Source organism: Heptranchias perlo, chromosome 31 (genome assembly GCF_035084215.1).
Source record: "Heptranchias perlo isolate sHepPer1 chromosome 31, sHepPer1.hap1, whole genome shotgun sequence".
Classification (NCBI taxonomy): domain Eukaryota; kingdom Metazoa; phylum Chordata; class Chondrichthyes; order Hexanchiformes; family Hexanchidae; genus Heptranchias; species Heptranchias perlo.
In genome coordinates, this window is record NC_090355.1 from 35,358,744 (window position 1) to 35,375,520 (window position 16,777).

At 53.1% G+C, this 16,777-nt stretch overlaps 2 protein-coding genes and 1 non-coding gene across 4 annotated transcripts in view; all 3 read right to left on the reverse strand.

Annotated features, from left to right (window-relative positions):
• Positions 1-2,729, reverse strand: part of snapc4 (small nuclear RNA activating complex, polypeptide 4) — a 44,383-nt gene extending 41,654 nt beyond the window's left edge. For both annotated transcript variants that reach the window (XM_067969985.1, XM_067969984.1), the window contains exons 1-2: positions 2,640-2,729; positions 118-167 (exon numbers count right to left, since the gene is read on the reverse strand). In XM_067969985.1, the coding sequence (XP_067826086.1) occupies positions 118-130 (13 nt within the window). In that variant the 5' untranslated portion in view covers positions 131-167; positions 2,640-2,729. The remainder of the gene's footprint in view (positions 1-117; positions 168-2,639) is intronic.
• LOC137300759 (Z30 small nucleolar RNA) lies at positions 653-748 on the reverse strand. Its single transcript, XR_010958155.1, has one exon. It is a non-coding gene; the product is annotated as a Z30 small nucleolar RNA (small nucleolar RNA).
• A 4,518-nt stretch (positions 2,730-7,247) lies between the features above and the next one.
• On the reverse strand, positions 7,248-16,766 carry entr1 (endosome associated trafficking regulator 1). Its single transcript, XM_067969993.1, has 8 exons — positions 16,689-16,766; positions 15,172-15,293; positions 14,038-14,460; positions 13,304-13,377; positions 12,089-12,200; positions 10,475-10,537; positions 9,537-9,676; positions 7,248-8,926 (listed from the first exon to the last, which is right to left on the reverse strand). Exons 1-8 carry the CDS (start codon positions 16,708-16,710, stop codon positions 8,818-8,820), a joined length of 1,065 nt encoding a protein of 354 aa, XP_067826094.1. The 5' UTR covers positions 16,711-16,766; the 3' UTR covers positions 7,248-8,817.
• Positions 16,767-16,777: the final 11 nt, after the last annotated feature.

Consider the following 16,777-nt stretch of genomic DNA (forward strand, 5'->3'; position numbering starts at 1 on the left):
TGGACCCAGAGTCCAGTCACCAGGGGCTTGCTCCCAGCTCACCTGGCCCTCTACAAGCTGATGCAGTAGCGCCAGAGGTACACAGCCTGGGAGATAAGTGTGCAAATTCATCCTTACCGCAGAAATACATTCCTCTTCCTCATCTTCCTCTTCCTCATCCTCGTACCCTGTTGTGGGGGGGGAAAAAAGAAAGTATTATCCTATAGTCGCTGCATGTCAGGATGGGAGAGAGGGCAGAAGGAAGATTCTGTTTAATACTGGACGTCAGACATGCCCAAACTGCACAACGAGGCGTGTATGAAAGGGGATTACAGGACGTTAATCGAGACAAAGGGGTATTAGCAATAAAAATTGCCAGGCCTGATTAGTACAGTCCTGATATCCTATGGTGCTGCTTTTCTCACTATACATCCCCAGTCAGACCAGGACAGGGAGGCTGGATTTATACTGCAGGTGTTGGGAATTGAAACCAGTGAGACAGACCCAGTCACAGCTCTCACAACCCAGGGATATCATGCACTGGCTATTCTGAACTGTAATGCCCCTTTTGATTGTAGCTGTACAACATGGCTTTGGATGGGCAGAGTGTACAACATAAATCTGTGTTAAATATCACTCCACATCGTCCCCTGTTTATCTCTGGAATTTACTTTGGCTCAGAGAGAAGATTAAGTGCTCATCTCCTGGTCAGAGACACCCAGGAAGGGTTTGGCAATACCAGGTCGGAAAATCTCAACTCATCACGGCCTTCAAACCCCATTCAGATCAGTCTTCAGGCGATCAGAGGTGAGGGTGGATGACATTCGCATCTCCTGCCCTCCTCCAATAGTGTCTATTTCAAACACTCCCAGGGCAGGTACAGCATGGGTTAGATACAGAGTAAAGCTCTGGAACATTCCTTGTTCCAGCCCTACTCAGCTCCCCCTCCCTCACCTCTTTTTCCGGTACATTGATGACTGTATCGGTGCCATTTCCTGCTCTCGCCCCGAACTGGAAAATTTCATCAACTTTGCTTCCAATTTCCATCCTTCCCTCGCCTTCACATGGTCCATCTCCGACTCTTCCCTTCCCCAACTCCTCTATCTCCATTTCTGGGGTTAGGCTGTCAACCAATATCTATTATAAGCCCACCGACTCCCACAGTTACCTTGATTACACTTCCTCCCACCCTGCTTCCTGTAAGGACTCTATTCCATTCTCCCAGTTTCTCCGTCGCATCTGTTCTGACGATGCCACCTTCCACACCAGTGCTTCCGATATGTCTTCCTTTTTCCTCAACCGATGATTCCCCTCCACTGTAGTTGAGGGGGCCCACGACCGTGTCCGTCCTATTTCCTGCACTTCTGCCCTCACCCCTTCCCCTCCCTCTCAGAGCCACGATAGGGTCCCCCTTGTCCTCGCCTTTCACCCCACCAGCCTCCACATTTAACGGATCATCCTCCACCATTTCCGCCACCTCCAGCGTGATCCCACCACAAAACACATCTTCCCCTCTCCTTCCAGCATTCTGAAGGGACCGCTCCCTCCGCGGCACCCTGGTCCACTCTTCCATCACCAACACCCGCTCTCCTTCACACAGCACCTTCCCGTGCGAGCGCAGGAGATACAACACCTGCCCTTTCACCTCCTCCCTTCCCACCGTCCAGGGCCCCAAACATTCCTTCCAAGTGAAACGGCAGTTTACTTGTACTTCTTTCAATTTAGTATACTATATTCGCTGCTCACAAGGCGGTCTCCTCTACACTGGGGAGACCAAATGCAGACTGAGTGATCACTTTGCTGAACACCTCCGCTCTGTCCACAAGCATGACCCTGAGTTTCTGGCCACTTGCCATTTTAATTCTCTGTCCCATTCCCACTCTGACCTCGGCCTCTTACACTGTTCCAATGAAGCTCGAGGAACAGCACCTCATCTTTCGATTAGGCACTTTACAACCTTCTGGACTCAACATTGATTTCAATAACTTCAGATCATAACCACTGCTCCCATTTTTTCGGACAGAGGGTGCTGGTAACGGTCGTGTTGTTGCCATTTACAGCTCCTCTAAACCCATCTTTTGTTTCTTAACCTGTCCCCATTACCACCTTCTTTGCCTCACACCATCATCCCTTTTGTCATTTAATCACTCCTGCCCTCCGCCCCATCACAGATCTTCCCTTTTGTTCTTTCCTCCCCTCCCTCCCCCGCTTTGCCTGGCTCTGTACTCGATGAAGTTTAAAAACTGTTTAAACATCTTCTGGTTCGAAAGGATCTTCGACCTAAAACATTAACTTTGTTCCTTTCTCCACATATGCTGCCTCACTTGCTGAGCTTCTCCGGTATTTTCTGTTTTTAATCACAGAGTAAAGCTCCCTCTGCACTATCCCATCAAATACTCCCAGGGCAGCTCCCCTCCCCCTCCTCACACCACCTCCCCTCCCCCAACCCCTCCACTCCCCCAACCCCTCCCCTCCCCCTCTCCAACCCCTCCACTCCCCTCCCCCTCTCCAACCCCCCCATCCCTCCTCACTACCTCACCCTCCCCTCCCCCTCCTCACACCACCTCCCCCCAACCTACCCCTCCCCCTCTCCAATCCCTCCTCACTACCTCCCCTCCCCCCGGGCTGAGGCCATTCCCTGTTAGGCGCCCCTCACTCACCGCTCTCTTTCCCGCCTGCCACCCCCAGGCGGTGCTCCAGCTCTAGGATCTCCCGCCGGATCCGCTCCCTCTCCGCCTGCAGCGCTTCACTGCGGTCCTGGGCCTCCATCAGGGCAGGTCGGTGCCCGTCGGTCGGTCGGTGTCGCGGGGCCGGTGGACGAGTCGCAGCCTAACAAGCTCCGCCCGCCATTTTGTGAACCTGGTCTCCGAGGTGACGCACATTTCCGGTTCCGGTTCAGCCCTCGGTTCATTTCTCACCTGTTTCATTTTTTGTCTTCACCCCAAACCCCCCCCCCCCCAGTGCGCCCCCCAACCGCGCCCTCTCCCCAAACCCCCCCCCCCAGTGCGCCCCCCCAACCGCGCCCTCTCCCCAAACCCCCCCCCCAGTGCACCCCCAACCGCGCCCTCTCCCCAAACCCCCCCCCCAGTGCACCCCCAACCGCGCCCTCTCCCCAAACCCCCCCCAACCGCGCCCTCTCCCCAAACCCCCCCCCAGTGCACCCCCCAACCGCGCCCTCTCACCCCCAAACCCCCCCCAACCGCGCCCTCTCCCCAAACCCCCCCCCCAGTGCACCCCCCAACCGCGCCCTCTCCATCCCCCCCCCCAGTGCACCCCCCAACCGCGCCCTCTCCCCAAACCCCCCCCCCAGTGCACCCCCCAACCGCGCCCTCTCCCCAAACCCCCCCCCCCAGTGCACCCCCCAACCGCGCCCTCTCCCCAAACCCCCCCCCCAGTGCACCCCACAACCGCGCCCTCTCCCCAAACCCCCCCCCCCAGTGCACCCCCCAACCGCGCCCTCTCCCCAAACCCCCCCCCCCAGTGCACCAAACCCCCCCCCCCAGTGCACCCCCCAACCGCGCCCTCTCCCCAAACCCCCCCCCCAGTGCACCCCCCAACCGCGCCCTCTCCCCCTCTCCATCCCCCCTCCCCCAACCGCGCCCTCTCCCAAACCGCGCCCTCTCCCCCTCTCCATCCCCCCCCAAACCCCCCCCAACCGCGCCCTCTCCCCAAACCCCCCCCAGTGCACCCCCCAACCGCGCCCTCTCTATCCCCCCTCCCCAAACACCCCCGTGCACCCCCCAACCGCGCCCTCTCCCCCCCTCCCCAAACCCCCCCCCCCCAACCGCGCCCTCTCCATCCCCCCCCCAAACCCCCCCCAACCGCGCCCTCTCCATCCCCCCCCCCAAACCCCCCCCAACCGCGCCCTCTCCCCAAACCCCCCCCCAGTGCACCCCCCAACCGCGCCCTCTCCATCCCCCCTCCCCAAACCCCCCCCGTGCACCCCCCAACCGCGCCCTCTCCCCCCCTCCCCAAACCCCCCCCCCAACCGCGCCCTCTCCCCCTTTCCATCCCCCTCCCCAAACCCCCCGCCAGTGCACCCCCCAACCGCACCCCCCCCAGTGCACCCCCCAACCGCGCCCTCTCCCCCTCTCCATCCCCCTCCCCAAACCCCCCGCCAGTGCACCCCCCCAACCGCGCCCCCCCCAGTGCACCCCCCAACCGCGCCCTCTCCCCCTCTCCATCCCCCCTCCCCAAACCCCCCCCAACCGCGCCCTCTCCCCCTCTCCATCCCCCTCCCCAAACCCCCCCCCAGTGCACCCCCCAACCGCGCCCCCCCAGTGCACCCCCTCCTCCTCTCCATCCCCCCTCCCCAAACCCCCTCCCAGTGCGCCCTCTCCCCCTCCCCAAACCCCCCCCTGCACCCCCCAACCACGCCCTCTCCCCCTCTCCATCCCCCCCCAACCGCGCCCTCTCCCTCTCCATCCCCCCCCCAACCGCGCCCTCTCCCTCCCCCCCCAACCGCGCCCTCTCCCTCTCCATCCCCCCCCAACCGCGCCCTCTCCCCCTCTCCATCCCCCTCCCCAAACCCCCCCAGTGCACCCCCTAACCGCGCCCTCTCCCCCGCTCCATCCCCCCACTGCACCCCCCATCCCCCCTCCATACCCCCACTGCGCCCCATCCCCTTCTCCCCAAACTCCCACTGCGCCCCATCCCCTTCTCCCCAAACCCCCACTGCGCCCCATCCCCTTCTCCCCCAAACTCCCACTGCGCCCCATCCCCTTCTCCCCCAAACCCCTTCTCCCAACCCATCCCCTTCTCCCAACCTATCCCCCACTGCGCCCCATCCCCCCCAAAACTCTCCACTGCAACCCATCCCCCCTCCACAAACCCCCACTGCGCCCCATCCCAAACCCCCACTGCGCCCCACCCCCCTCCCCCGCTCTGCACTCAATTCCTACTTCATACTCCCCTCCACCCAATGTTCATCTAATATCTCAATCCCTCCTCCCCCAGTACCCCCCACCCAACACCCCATCCCTGCTTAATACCCCCTTCCACGTACACCCAAAACCCTCTCTGACTCCCCATCCTACTATCTGCACCCCAAGTCCCCATTCCTCCTTGATACCACCACCCCCAATACCCTCCTACCTCTTTGACTGTGCCTTTGGTCACCTCCCCCATGTCTTCTGCTACCCCTGTTCAGCGGCTGGGGTTTTGTCTCCGTGTTTTACTGCATTAAAGTTGCTGTGCTGGTTGTTGAAGGTGAGGGTTTGTGCTTGGGTAGAGTTCCACAATCTCCAACTGTCCTCACCCATTCTAAACATGTAACTCGATAGTGAGTGGCGGCAGGCTATATCACCAAAGGGAGGGGGGAAATCAGCTACTCACCAATGTCCTTCTCACTTGTTCACACATACACATGGATTTTGGGTGAGGTAAGGTTTGGATTTGGTGACGATGACTCTCCCTGCCAACGCTCACTGTTTAGTCTTGGAAGGGATGAACTGCCCAGGTGGCCATTCGAAAATGACGGATAGGAAAAGACCAGCTGGTCCATCGAACCCGTCGTGGTGCAACAATCATTGATTCGCCATCGCTCCCCACCCACCGGCAAATACGTTATCTCCTGGGAGAGGCGAAAAACACAGAAAATCCAAGGCCAACTCAGGGGGGGGGAAAAAAATGGGAAAATTCCTCTCTGACCCCCCAACCCCAAAGACGATCAAAATGAGTTCCAGGTGACCACAGTGACTATGAGAAATGTCGCCCAACACCCCACCTACTCTTTGTATGCTGTGATACCGGACCCAGCCAGAAACAAGGCCAGCTCCCCTTTTTGGACACCTGCAGTGAATCCACGCACGCTGCACGAGCCAGCAACTTGTTCCAAAGGTCGGGTACCCCCTGCAAAAATAAAAATCTCCCCGACATCGTAACTTATACTCAATGTATGGGGAGAGGGTGAGCGGTCCACGTGGACCTGTACACCAGCGAGGAGAAAAAAAGGAAGATTTGGAATAGACAAAATGGGGAGTCTTGTAAATCTGCATTGAGAAATAAATCATTTAAGTCTTCACTTTCAACAACTTAAAACACCTAAATGGTTTCAGATCATGGAGCAGCTGTTTCATCATCTGCTGCAATCGTGTTATGGGGCGTCTCTCACCGAGATTCTCAGAGCTCCAATTTCTCATGTATTTTTCTAATCTTCATTCAAATTTAAAATATTTACATAAAACTTATTGGTTTGTTGATATTTTCTGCCCCAATCACAGACCATTAATTGACAAGAGGAGCTGCTCTCAGACCTCCTCACAAGGCCAGTCTGTTTATCATTGTTAATGGGTTCACAGGTTTAGTCCCTACGAGACGGGAGGGGAACTCCCCGTCCAAACTCCCTCCCTGCCCACCCTCACCATCCAACCTCCCTCCCTGCTGGAAGCATCTGTTCTGCTGCCACCCCCCCCCACCAAACATCAGGAACCTGCCACAAGGAACAATGAATGAGACTGAGACTGGAAATCTGTTTGTTAATTCCTGACAGGTCACGGACGTTAATCTGAAATCCATTTTAGTTAGCTGGGGCAGAGTTTGGTGGTGGTGGGGGGGAGAGGCGCTCCATTTGGTTTCAGGATCTCTATGGTAGGGTGGGCAAAAAAAAAGCCAGCCCGGATTCCTGCTCACTGTCCAGTGATTTCTGCATGTGTGGACTGATTCAGGGAACAGTAATGTAGTGGTTATGTTACTGGACTAGTAACCCAGAGGCCTTGATTAATAATCCAGAGAATTTGAGTTTAAATCCCACCGCAGTTTGAGAATTTGAATTCAGTTTTTAAAAATCTGGAAATAAAAAGCTGGGATCTGTAAAAGTGACCATGAAGGTGTCGGATTGTCATAAAAACCCAAATGGTTCACTGATGTCCTTTAGGGAAGGAAACCTGTCGTCCTTACCTGGTCTGGGCCTGTACGTGACTTAGGGTTTAAACAGCTCATCCGAAAGACGGCACCTCCGACAGTGCAGCGCTCCCTCAGTACTGCATTCGGAGGTGTCGGCCTAGATTGTGCGCCTCAAGTCTCTGGAGTGGGACTTGAACCCACAACCTTCTGACTCAGAGGCGAGAGTGCTGCCCACTGAGCCACGGGAAAAGGGGCATTTGACAGAAAAGGTAACAAGAGTTTCTTGGACGCAACTTCGGTGACGGAGGAGACGTAGGAGTTCCACTTGAGACTAGAGGGGACATCAAGACCAAGAAGGTGGATGGATAAGGACTGAGAGTGGAACCAGCGAAGAAGGCAGCCAGGGGATGGGCTGAGAAACAGAGAGATTTTCATCAACCTGGATCCAGGAGGTTCTTTTACTTAATGCTGATATTTAAATGAATTATAAATTAGTTCCATCATTCCAGTATATTATACAAATTCTTAAATACATATCTCAATATTTTTAAAAATATAGTTTCTTCAAAACCAGTTGAGTGAAGAACATTTCACTGAAAATCCACATTATTCTTTTCTCGCTAATGCAATATTACACGGCATATGTCTTCACCATTGTACCAGATACCAGGGCTAAAAGGGTTAAATTACGAGGACAGGTTGCACGGACTAGGCTTGTATTTCCTTGAATATAGAAGATTAAGGGGTGATCTAATCGAGGTGTTTAAGATGATTAAAGGATTCGATAGGGTCGATAGAGAGAAACTATTTCCTCTGGTGGGGAGAGTCCAGAACAAGGGGGCAGAACCTTAAAATTAGAGCCAGGCCGTTCACGGGTGATGTCAGGAAGCACTTCTTCACACAAAGGGGAGTGGAAATCTGGAACTCTCTCCCCCAAAAGTTGTGGCTGCTGGGGGTCAGTTGAAAATGTCAAAACTGAGATTGATCGATTTTTGTTGGGTAAGGGGATTCAGGGTTACGGAACCAAGGCGGGTAAATGGAGTTAAGATGCAGATCAGCCCTGATCTAATTGAATAGCTGAACAGGCTCGAGGGGCTGAATGGTCTCCTCCTGTTCCTATGTTCTACCTCACCCATACGGATGGTATTGGTGTGTGTGCGGGTGTGTGTCAGGGGCTATTTGGTCTCGGTGGGCACCAAAGTTTGAACTGGTGCTGTCCTCAACTGATAGCCACACCAATGCACTTTCCAGCAGGGGTCACTGGACAGTGAGCAAGAGCTGGACCCTCTGGCTGACTCCCCTTCCCCTTCCCCTTCCCCACCGCCGAGGTGGTTGAGGCCAATTATAGCTCCAGCTGGGGTCAGCTGACCGAGCGGAGGTCAAAGATCAAGCCTGGGCGCCTCCTGGTCCATGCGGCCACTGAGCCAATGGGGAGCAGCGGGCAGTTAATCTACAGGAAGGGCGATTTATCGTCAGAGGGGGAGCGGGCAGCCTGGGGAGTGACCCTGTGTGGCATGGGGCAGGGGTGGGCAGTACCGTTTCCCCCACTCCTCCTGTATTCTTTTGAAAATGACCAAACAGGTTTCACCACCCCTTGAGACTGGATGGGCAAGCCCGGTTAGTTATACACTTCACAAAATTAAATTTAAAACAAAATATTTTTTTAAAACAACCAGCTGCAGCGATGGAGTATTTTTTCAGACAATGGTTAGAGAGACAAAGATGGGCAGAATTCACCACTGCTATTCCCATTTTACTCACTAACATCAATAGTGCATCTAAATTATGTTCATCTTCCTTTCACCTTCACACAATGAGGACACTTGGAATGTTGAAGGCTGGAAATGGATATCTAGGATCCCGCTGAATGAAAGGGGGCAACTGGGGTCAGGGGGCAACTGGGGCCAGCGCTGGGTGTGGTGTTCATAAATACTCTGGTGGGAAATGTACAGATTGGTGAGAGTGCAGCGCTGAGCTGGGACTGAGGGCTGAGCATTAGCTGGGTTCCTCCTCCTTGTCCTGAGGTGACAGCTCCGAGATTCTGTCGATGGTCCTCAGCAGCTCAGACACCAGACGTAGAGTTTCCGCTCCAGACAGGAGCTGTCTGAAATCAAGGGACAAAAAAGTTTAGAAGGCAGAGCCAGTACAAGCTTGAGGTAGTCAGCAAGTTTGACATTATTACTGATTATTCTCCACTGTAACTTTGAGTTGTATTTTACATAAAATTTATAGAAAGGCTTTTTTGCTAACTCTCTCCCCGTCCTCTCCCAAAGATGTTGATTCTGCTGGGATAGATCCACAGGTGCCAGGAAGCTTTCTATTACAGTGGGGCCGAAATCCAATTCCACCCTCTCCCAGTGTTCACAACGGAAGCACAAGAGTGTCAGCAAACTCAGGAGGGAGCCGTTTCGTTTTATTAGTGAGAGGTGAATGAGACAGAGTATAGGTTGAGATTGAGGGGTATGGGAGATATAAGGTGAGATTGAGGGGTGTGGGAGATATAGGGTGGGATTGAGGGGTGTGGGAGATATAGGGCGAGATTGAGGGGTGTGGGAAATAGTATAGGATGGTTTTCCACCCTAACCTCTCCCCTTTCCCCCAATCTCTCCATTCCCCTCCCCTTTCTCCATGATTAGTGTCCACCATATCCCTTTCCTTATTGTAAAGCATCAGAGGCCTTCCTGCATGTGAGGAGCAAGTTATCAGCTGCATACTTTACTGAGGTCTCTGCCCCTTGTGCGGCCTTCACTAGATAGTCTGATGCGAGCCGGGCATTGTTTTTTACTGAGTTCAGAGCAAAGGAGTCTCCAGATCGAAGCCTCTCGTTCTCAGCCTTCCTCTGCTGCAGTTCGGCCTGTTAGACAGAAAACAGAGAATCAGCGTTATCCACATCCACAGAGAGAGAGAGAGAGACAGACAGACAGACAGACAGACAGAGAAAGAGACAGAGAGAGAGAGAAAGAGAAAGAGAGAGACAGAGACATAGAGAGAGACATAGGGGGTGGTTTTAAACCCCAAGAACGGGTGGGTTGGGGGCGGGTGGGAGTTGAAAATAGTTGGTTTTTGGGTCGCGACCGCAACCCGGCTTTATTTCTGGATTTAACATTGACGCGTAAAAGTACAGGCTTCCCACTGGGAATACCAAGTCCGAAAATTTTGCGGTTACGACCCAAAAAAACAACTGTTTTCAACTCCCACCCGTTCTTGGGGTTTAAAATCACACCCCATTGAGAGAGAGAGAGAGAGAGAGACAGACAAAGACATAGAGAAAGAGACAGAGAGAGAGAGAGACACAGAGACATAGAGAGTCAGATAGACAAAGACTCACATACAGAGACTCATATACAGAAAGAGAGAGGGAGAGGGACAGAAAGGGAGAGACATTCACTCACATACAAAGAGACACACACATACAGAGAGAGAGACTCACACATACAGAGACAGAGTGAGAGAGACAGACAGAAACAGAGAGTTCAGCTGGAGTTCCTGCTTCCGATCACTATCCAGTGACCCCTACTGAAAACGGTGTGCATGTGTGTTTTTAAACACAATTACCACAGGAAATCATCAAGCTGTTAAGAGTGATAAATGAAAAGCTGTAAATGTTGTATTAATTGTAGAATTTTCTCTGTTACAGACTCCACTGCCGTACCTGCATGACTGCAAATTCCTGCTTCAATTTAGTCACAGTGTTCTCTGCTTTCACTGCCCGTTTCTGAAATAAATAAATAAATAGATGTAGCAACTTCACTTCCAAAACCAGTCACTTCATTGCAAAGTGCTTCCCACATGCAGCTCGGTTAGTCCAGAGATCGGTGAAGCTGCCTCCCACGCTCCACCCAGTGTGGTTCTGAGCCACGGCAAGTCCCAGCTTCCACCCCTGGCCTGTGCCGAGTTCACCGGACACAACTGAGTTGGCAGTAGGGGCGCTACGATTGGCTTCAATACTCCAGAGACTTGAACCCATAATCCAGGCTGACACTCTCAGTGCAGTACTGAGGGAGTGCTGCACTGTCGGAGGTGCCGTCTTTCAGATGAGGCGTTAAATTGAGACGCCGTTCGCCCTCTCAGTTGGACATAAAAGATCCCAGGGCCACTATTTTGAAGAACAGCAGGGGAGTACACCCCGGTGTCCTGGGCCAATGTTTATCCCTCAACCAACATCATTAAAAAAACAGATTAACTGGCCATTATCACATTGCTGTTTGTGGGATCTTGCTGTGCGCAAATTGGCTGCTGCGTTTCCTACATTACAAAAGTGACTACACTTCAAAAAGTACTTCATTGGCTGTAAAGAACTTTGGGACGTCCTGAGGTCGTGAAAGGTGTTACAGAAATGTAAGTCTTTCTTTTTCCTGGGCTAGAGGAAAGGGAACTCCCCTCACAAAAAAACCCTCTGCATTTCTCCTGGGAGAAATCCCAATGTTCCCCCAGCCATGCTGCAGCCCTTGGGAGCCTCACCAGCTGGAAATGTCAGCTTGGCTCCTTTAGTAGCACTCCTGCCTCCAAGTCAGCAGGTTTGTGGGTTCGAGCCCCTGCTCCAGGTCCAAGCCCATAGTCCCAGGCTGACACTCCCAGTGCAATGCTGAGGGAGCGCTGCACTGTCAGAGGTCAGACATTAAACGATCTCCTGTAAGGCTACCCTCCAGCCAACTCCTCTAAATATAACAGAGATATACAGGCCAATGAGTGGAACTGTTTCAACTGCAGCTCCAGCCCCCAAGCTCTTTCTCCTCTCTTCCCACTTCCTACAGTCTCTCCCTGAATCCTCACCGTGTTATAATCCAGACATGTCACACAGTCTCCCCGTCTAACTCACCCTCTCATAACGCAAATCTGCCCTACGGGGATACGGCGGAGGAGTGGGACTAGCTGGATTGTTCTTGCATTAAGCTGGCGCGGACTTGATGGGCCGAATGGCCTCCTTCCGTGCTGTAACCTTTCTATGATTCTCTACTACTCGCTTTTCCCCACTCTTTTCAGGTTGGGGTCTGGTCCTGCACCAGAACCTTCTCAATGCTCTCGCTGGGACCCCCGCTCTCTCTCACCGCACCCCCCCACCCGCTCACTGGCCCCCCCCAACTCATTCACCGAGCCCCCCCCCCGCGCTCTCGCTCACCGTTCCCCCCCTCCCCCCGCTCTCTCTCACTGGGCGTTCCCCCTGCTCTCTCTCACTGGGCGCCCCCACCTCCCCCACTCGCTCTCACTGGGCCCCCTCACCCCGCGCTCTCTCACTGGGCGCCCCCACCTCCCCGCTCTCTCTCACCGTCATCAGTTGCAGATTCTCTTCCACTTGCTGAACCATCAACTCTAATGCTCGCGTCTCCTTCTCCTCTTTGATTTTCCTTCTTTCCAGCTCCTCCTCCAGCCTCCTGACCCTAGGGAGTGACCAGTGGACACTCAGTGTTACAACACGCAGATACCTCCTGTTTACGTCTATCTTTGTGTCCCTCAAGGTGAGTGATGTATCTAGTCTGCCCCAATAATGACCCTCACCCCAATCTCAGACACATCCCTCCCCTCTGATACACCTATGTAGTAAATATGCTTCTCAGACCAGCCATTCTGCAGCCCCTCTGAGTGAGATGATTACCAGGCACGAGTGTGATTCTGCCCAGGCGCATTTCCTGTGGCACCACCACAGCTGGCACGCAACAGTTTCACCCAATCAGTCTGGGCTGAACCTGAACCCAGGCTGCATAGATGAAAGGTCAGTCTCCAACCCCTCCCCCAGCTACCTGGGGTTCATTAAGGGGAACTAGAATAAAATACACCGGTGTTTAACTTTGCTTTATGGTAGGGGAACTGCAATTTGCCCCTTTGCTGGAGGTGCAGGATGTCAGGCCAGGCCACGAACGGCTCGGCTGCGATTCCTCCACAGTTGAATAGCCAGCCGACACTCACTGTATAGACTCAGATGCATAATGGCCACTTGAGTGAGGTGCAAACGAGAGGGAGTGGGAACACAGTTGGCAGAGAAAATTATTGAAGGGGCAAAAAAGTGAAAACAGATTATTATTCTTTATAACAACTTGCATTTATATAGTGCCTTTAACGTAGTAAAATGTCCCAAGGTGCTTCACGGGAGCGTAAATCAGACAAAATATGACACCGAGCCACATGAGGAGATATTAGGACAGGGACGAGGTGGGTTTTAAGGAGCGTCTTAAAAGGAGGAGAGAGGCGGAGGGGGTCAGGGAGGGAATTCCAGAGCTTAGGGCCTAGACAGCTGAAGGCACGGCCGCCAATGGTGGGGCGATGGAAATCGGGGATGCACAAGAGGCCAGAAATGGAGCAGCTCAGAGATCTCGGAGGGCTGTCGGGCTGAAGGAGGTTACAGAGATAGGGAGGGGCGAGGGCCATGGAGGGGATTTGAATTTTAAAATCGAGGTGTTGTCCCTGTTATAACGCCATTTCCCATTCCCATTCCATCCCCTTTTTGATACCATTTCATAAACTCTTTAAACTCAGCTCTTCCCACCTCTTTGTCCAGTCCTTCGCCTGTTGCTTTGCCTCCTTGGCCTCTCTCCATAGCACAGCGTTTTCTTCTTTCAGCTGAAACGGGAACGAGAGTTATTCGAAGCGACTCCTGGCCTTGGTCGGCCTCCGGGCCAGGGAGGTGAAAGTAAAAAGGCTGCGTATAGTGACACAAATCCCGGCCTGAATGAAAACGATTGGGTAATTCCCTCATCCATCACGTCTGGAGGCTGCACTGCTGAAGTCACTGGGATTGAATTTACGCACAGAATTTGTATTCTGTAACTATCCTCCACTCACCGCAATTTGCCGGAGAAATAATTATCAGGAGCTTTTATCGGGAGACTTTGCTGTAGTTTCGGTTGTGAGATCTGTTTGCTGTAGTTTGTACAGGCTTTGTTTAAAAAGACTTTGTTTGCTGTGAGTCCTACCCTAAGTCCAGCCCCACCTCCAACTCATTGGCTGACACGGTGGTGTCAATAGACACATCGTAAAAAATAAATCACCCAGGGATCCCGCTGCTATCCAGTGACTCCAGTGGAAAGTTGCCAAGAGTGTGAAGATCGGGCGACAAAAGGACGACCGGGCTCGTCAGTTGGGGAGGTTCTGGAGGGCTGCCTGCGCCTCGACAACTGGACCCCCGCCCCGCCCCAAGTCCACCCCTTCGGGGGAGAAAACCGGAGAAACAATATTCCAGTAAAGTGAGGTCTAAAGTGAAAACAAATCCAGCAAACTTACCTTCTCGTTGCTTAGTAGCTGACTTTGATAAAGAACCTCCCCGACTGAATCAAAGTGTTCTGTCGGAGTGTCACGTTCGTCGCAAGGGGGACTGTGTTTTGAGGCAGGGTCCCCTTCAATATGATCCTCCTCCTCCTCCTGCCACTCAGGCGATGTGTACTGGGCGCTGTCCTGCAGCGGAAACAAAGGACTGCTCAGCGTTAGCGGGGCGTAGGACACACCGTGGAGAGAATCGGTGAAGCTGAACTCGTGGGCGGCCTCGATAACGGCGGGTCGGTACGTTTCACTCCAGTCATCGTCCTCTTCATCCAAAGAAGGACTCTGGGCCACCGGATCTGGGAAACAACGCTCTGGGAAATTCAGACTCAGGTTCAGTCCTTTGGGGGCAGTCACACCCCCCTCGAAGAGAATTCCTGCGGACTTCTGCGGGGGAAAGAGGGGGGACAGGCAGTGAAAAAACACGATTAAGTGGAACCTGCGGAAAATAAGAGCAGTCACTTTCCCGAGGATTTGCGCATATTATTTAAAAAACGAAAAGTCTGGTTGGTGGCGTAGATCAGTTTGACAAGACAACTAATACGGTGGCATCAATAATTTTAATGATTACAGTTCAACGAGTTAGAATTATAGAATGATACAGTACAGAAGGAGGCCAGTTGGTCCAACGTGCCAGCTCTTTGAAAGAGCTATCCAATCAGTCCCACTACCCTGCTCTTTCCCCAAAGCCCTGCAATTTTTCCCCTTCAAGTATTTATCCAATTCCCTTTTGAAAGTTACTATTAAATCGCCGTCAGCCCTACAACCCTCCGAGATCTCTGCGCTCCTCCAACTCTAGCCTCTGGTGCATTCCTGATTTTAATCGCCCCACCATTGGCGGCCGTGCCTTCATCTGCCTGGGCCCCAAGCTCTGGAATTCCCTCCCTAAACCTCTCCGCCTCTCTCTCCTCCTTTAAGACCCTCCTTAAAACCCACCTCTTTGACCAAGCTTTTGGTCACCTGTCCTAATATCTCCTTATGTGGCTCGGTGTCAGATTTTGTCTGATTTACGCTCCTGTGAAGCGCCTTGGGACGTTTTATTACATTAAGGGCGCTGTATAAATGGGAGTTGTTGTAAGAGCGTGGGCTGTACCGCACCTTCGGCTGTTGATGCGTCTGTTTTTTTATCCCGTCCCCCTTTGCTGTTGATTGACTTTTGATCTTAATAAATTCCTTAAAGGAGAAGGGGTTAGTTTCATCATAATCCTCTTCCTTTTCACCTGGATGCAAAATACAGAAGTAAAAGAAAATTAAATGATCCAGTTCCATAAATATTGTGCTCAATTAGTTGATCTCAGAAACATAGAAACATAGAAAATAGGAGTAAGAGTAGGCCATTAGGTCCTTCGGGCCTGCTCCGCCATTCAAAATGATCACGGATGATCGTCTAACTCAGTACCCTGTTCCCGCTTTTTCCCCATATCCCTTGATCCCGTTAGCATTAAGAAACTTATCTAGCTCCTTCTTGAATATATTTAATGACTTCTGTGGTAGAGAATTCCACAGGTTCACCACCCTCTGAGTGAAGAAATTTCTCATCCCTGTTCTAAATGGCATACCCCGTATCCTTAGACTGTGTAAAAATCGTTGTGTGTTTGAAGGACACAATGTCAGAAGTGGGACTTGGCTTCATTGCTGCTGGGTTAGGGAGGGCAAAAAGCAGCCTGCATTCCTCCTCTGGAACAGCGTCCAGTGGCTCGCGCTGGGAAGTGCCTATGTGGACAATGGGCTCTCTCCCCCAGCCCCATGACCAAATAGCCTAATGGTTTTTTTTTAAACAACATCCACCTTGGCTCAGTGGGGCGCACTCTCGACTCTGAGTCAGAAGGTTGTGCGTTCGAGCCCCATTCCAGAGACTTGAGCTCATAATCCAGGCTGACATTACCAGTACAGTACTGAGGGAGCACTGCACTGTCGGAGGTGCCATCTTTCAGAGGAGACATTATACCGAGGACTCGTCTGTCCTCTCAGGTGGACGTAGATGATCCCACGGCCGCCATTTCGAAGAAGAGCTAAGGAGTTCTCTCCGGTGTCCTGGGCCAATATTTATCCCTCAACCAACACCACTGAAAACAGATTATCTGGTTGTTATTTCATTGCTGTTTGTGGGATCTTGCTGTGCGTAAATTGGCTGCCACGTTTCTTACATTACAACAGTGTCCACACTTCAAAAAAGTACTTCATTGGCTGTGAAGCTCTTTGGGAGGTCCTGAGAATGTGAAAGGCGCTATAGAAATGCAAGACTTTCTTAGCAAACATTCCTGGATTGGGGACTCCCTCCAAATATTGACAAGTTCCCGGGGACCCCGTGTAAACACCGACCCGCTCCCGGGGACCCCCCCCCCCGTAAACACCGACCCGCTCCCGGGGACCCCCCCCGTAAACACAGACCCGCTCCCGGGGACCTCCCGTAAACACCGACCCGCTCCCGGGGACCCCCCCCCGTAAACACCGACCCGCTCCCGGGGACCCCCCCGTAAACACCGACCCGCTCCCGGGGACCCCCCCGTAAACACCGACCCGCTCCCGGGGACCTCCCGTAAACACCGACCCGCTCCCGGGGACCCCCCCCCCGACCTGATTTCTCAGTGACCCGGGGCCCGGGAATCACCCACCTTGCGCCCCCCTGGAACTCATCCTCGCCCCGCGGGGCCCGGGAATCACCCACCTTGCGCCCCCCTGGAACTCATCCTCGCCCCGCAGG

Bases quoted from the DNA above. Each gene is read 5' to 3' on its own strand.
- entr1 (XM_067969993.1), bottom strand. From the start codon at position 16,710: ATGAGTTCCAGGGGGGCGCAAG. The intron at 15,294-16,688 runs GTGGGTGATTCC...TTTTGCATCCAG, and splicing joins GAGTTCCAGGGGGGCGCAAG to GTGAAAAGGAAGAGGATTAT. The intron at 13,378-14,037 runs GTAAGTTTGCTG...TTCCCGTTTCAG, and splicing joins AGCTACTAAGCAACGAGAAG to CTGAAAGAAGAAAACGCTGT.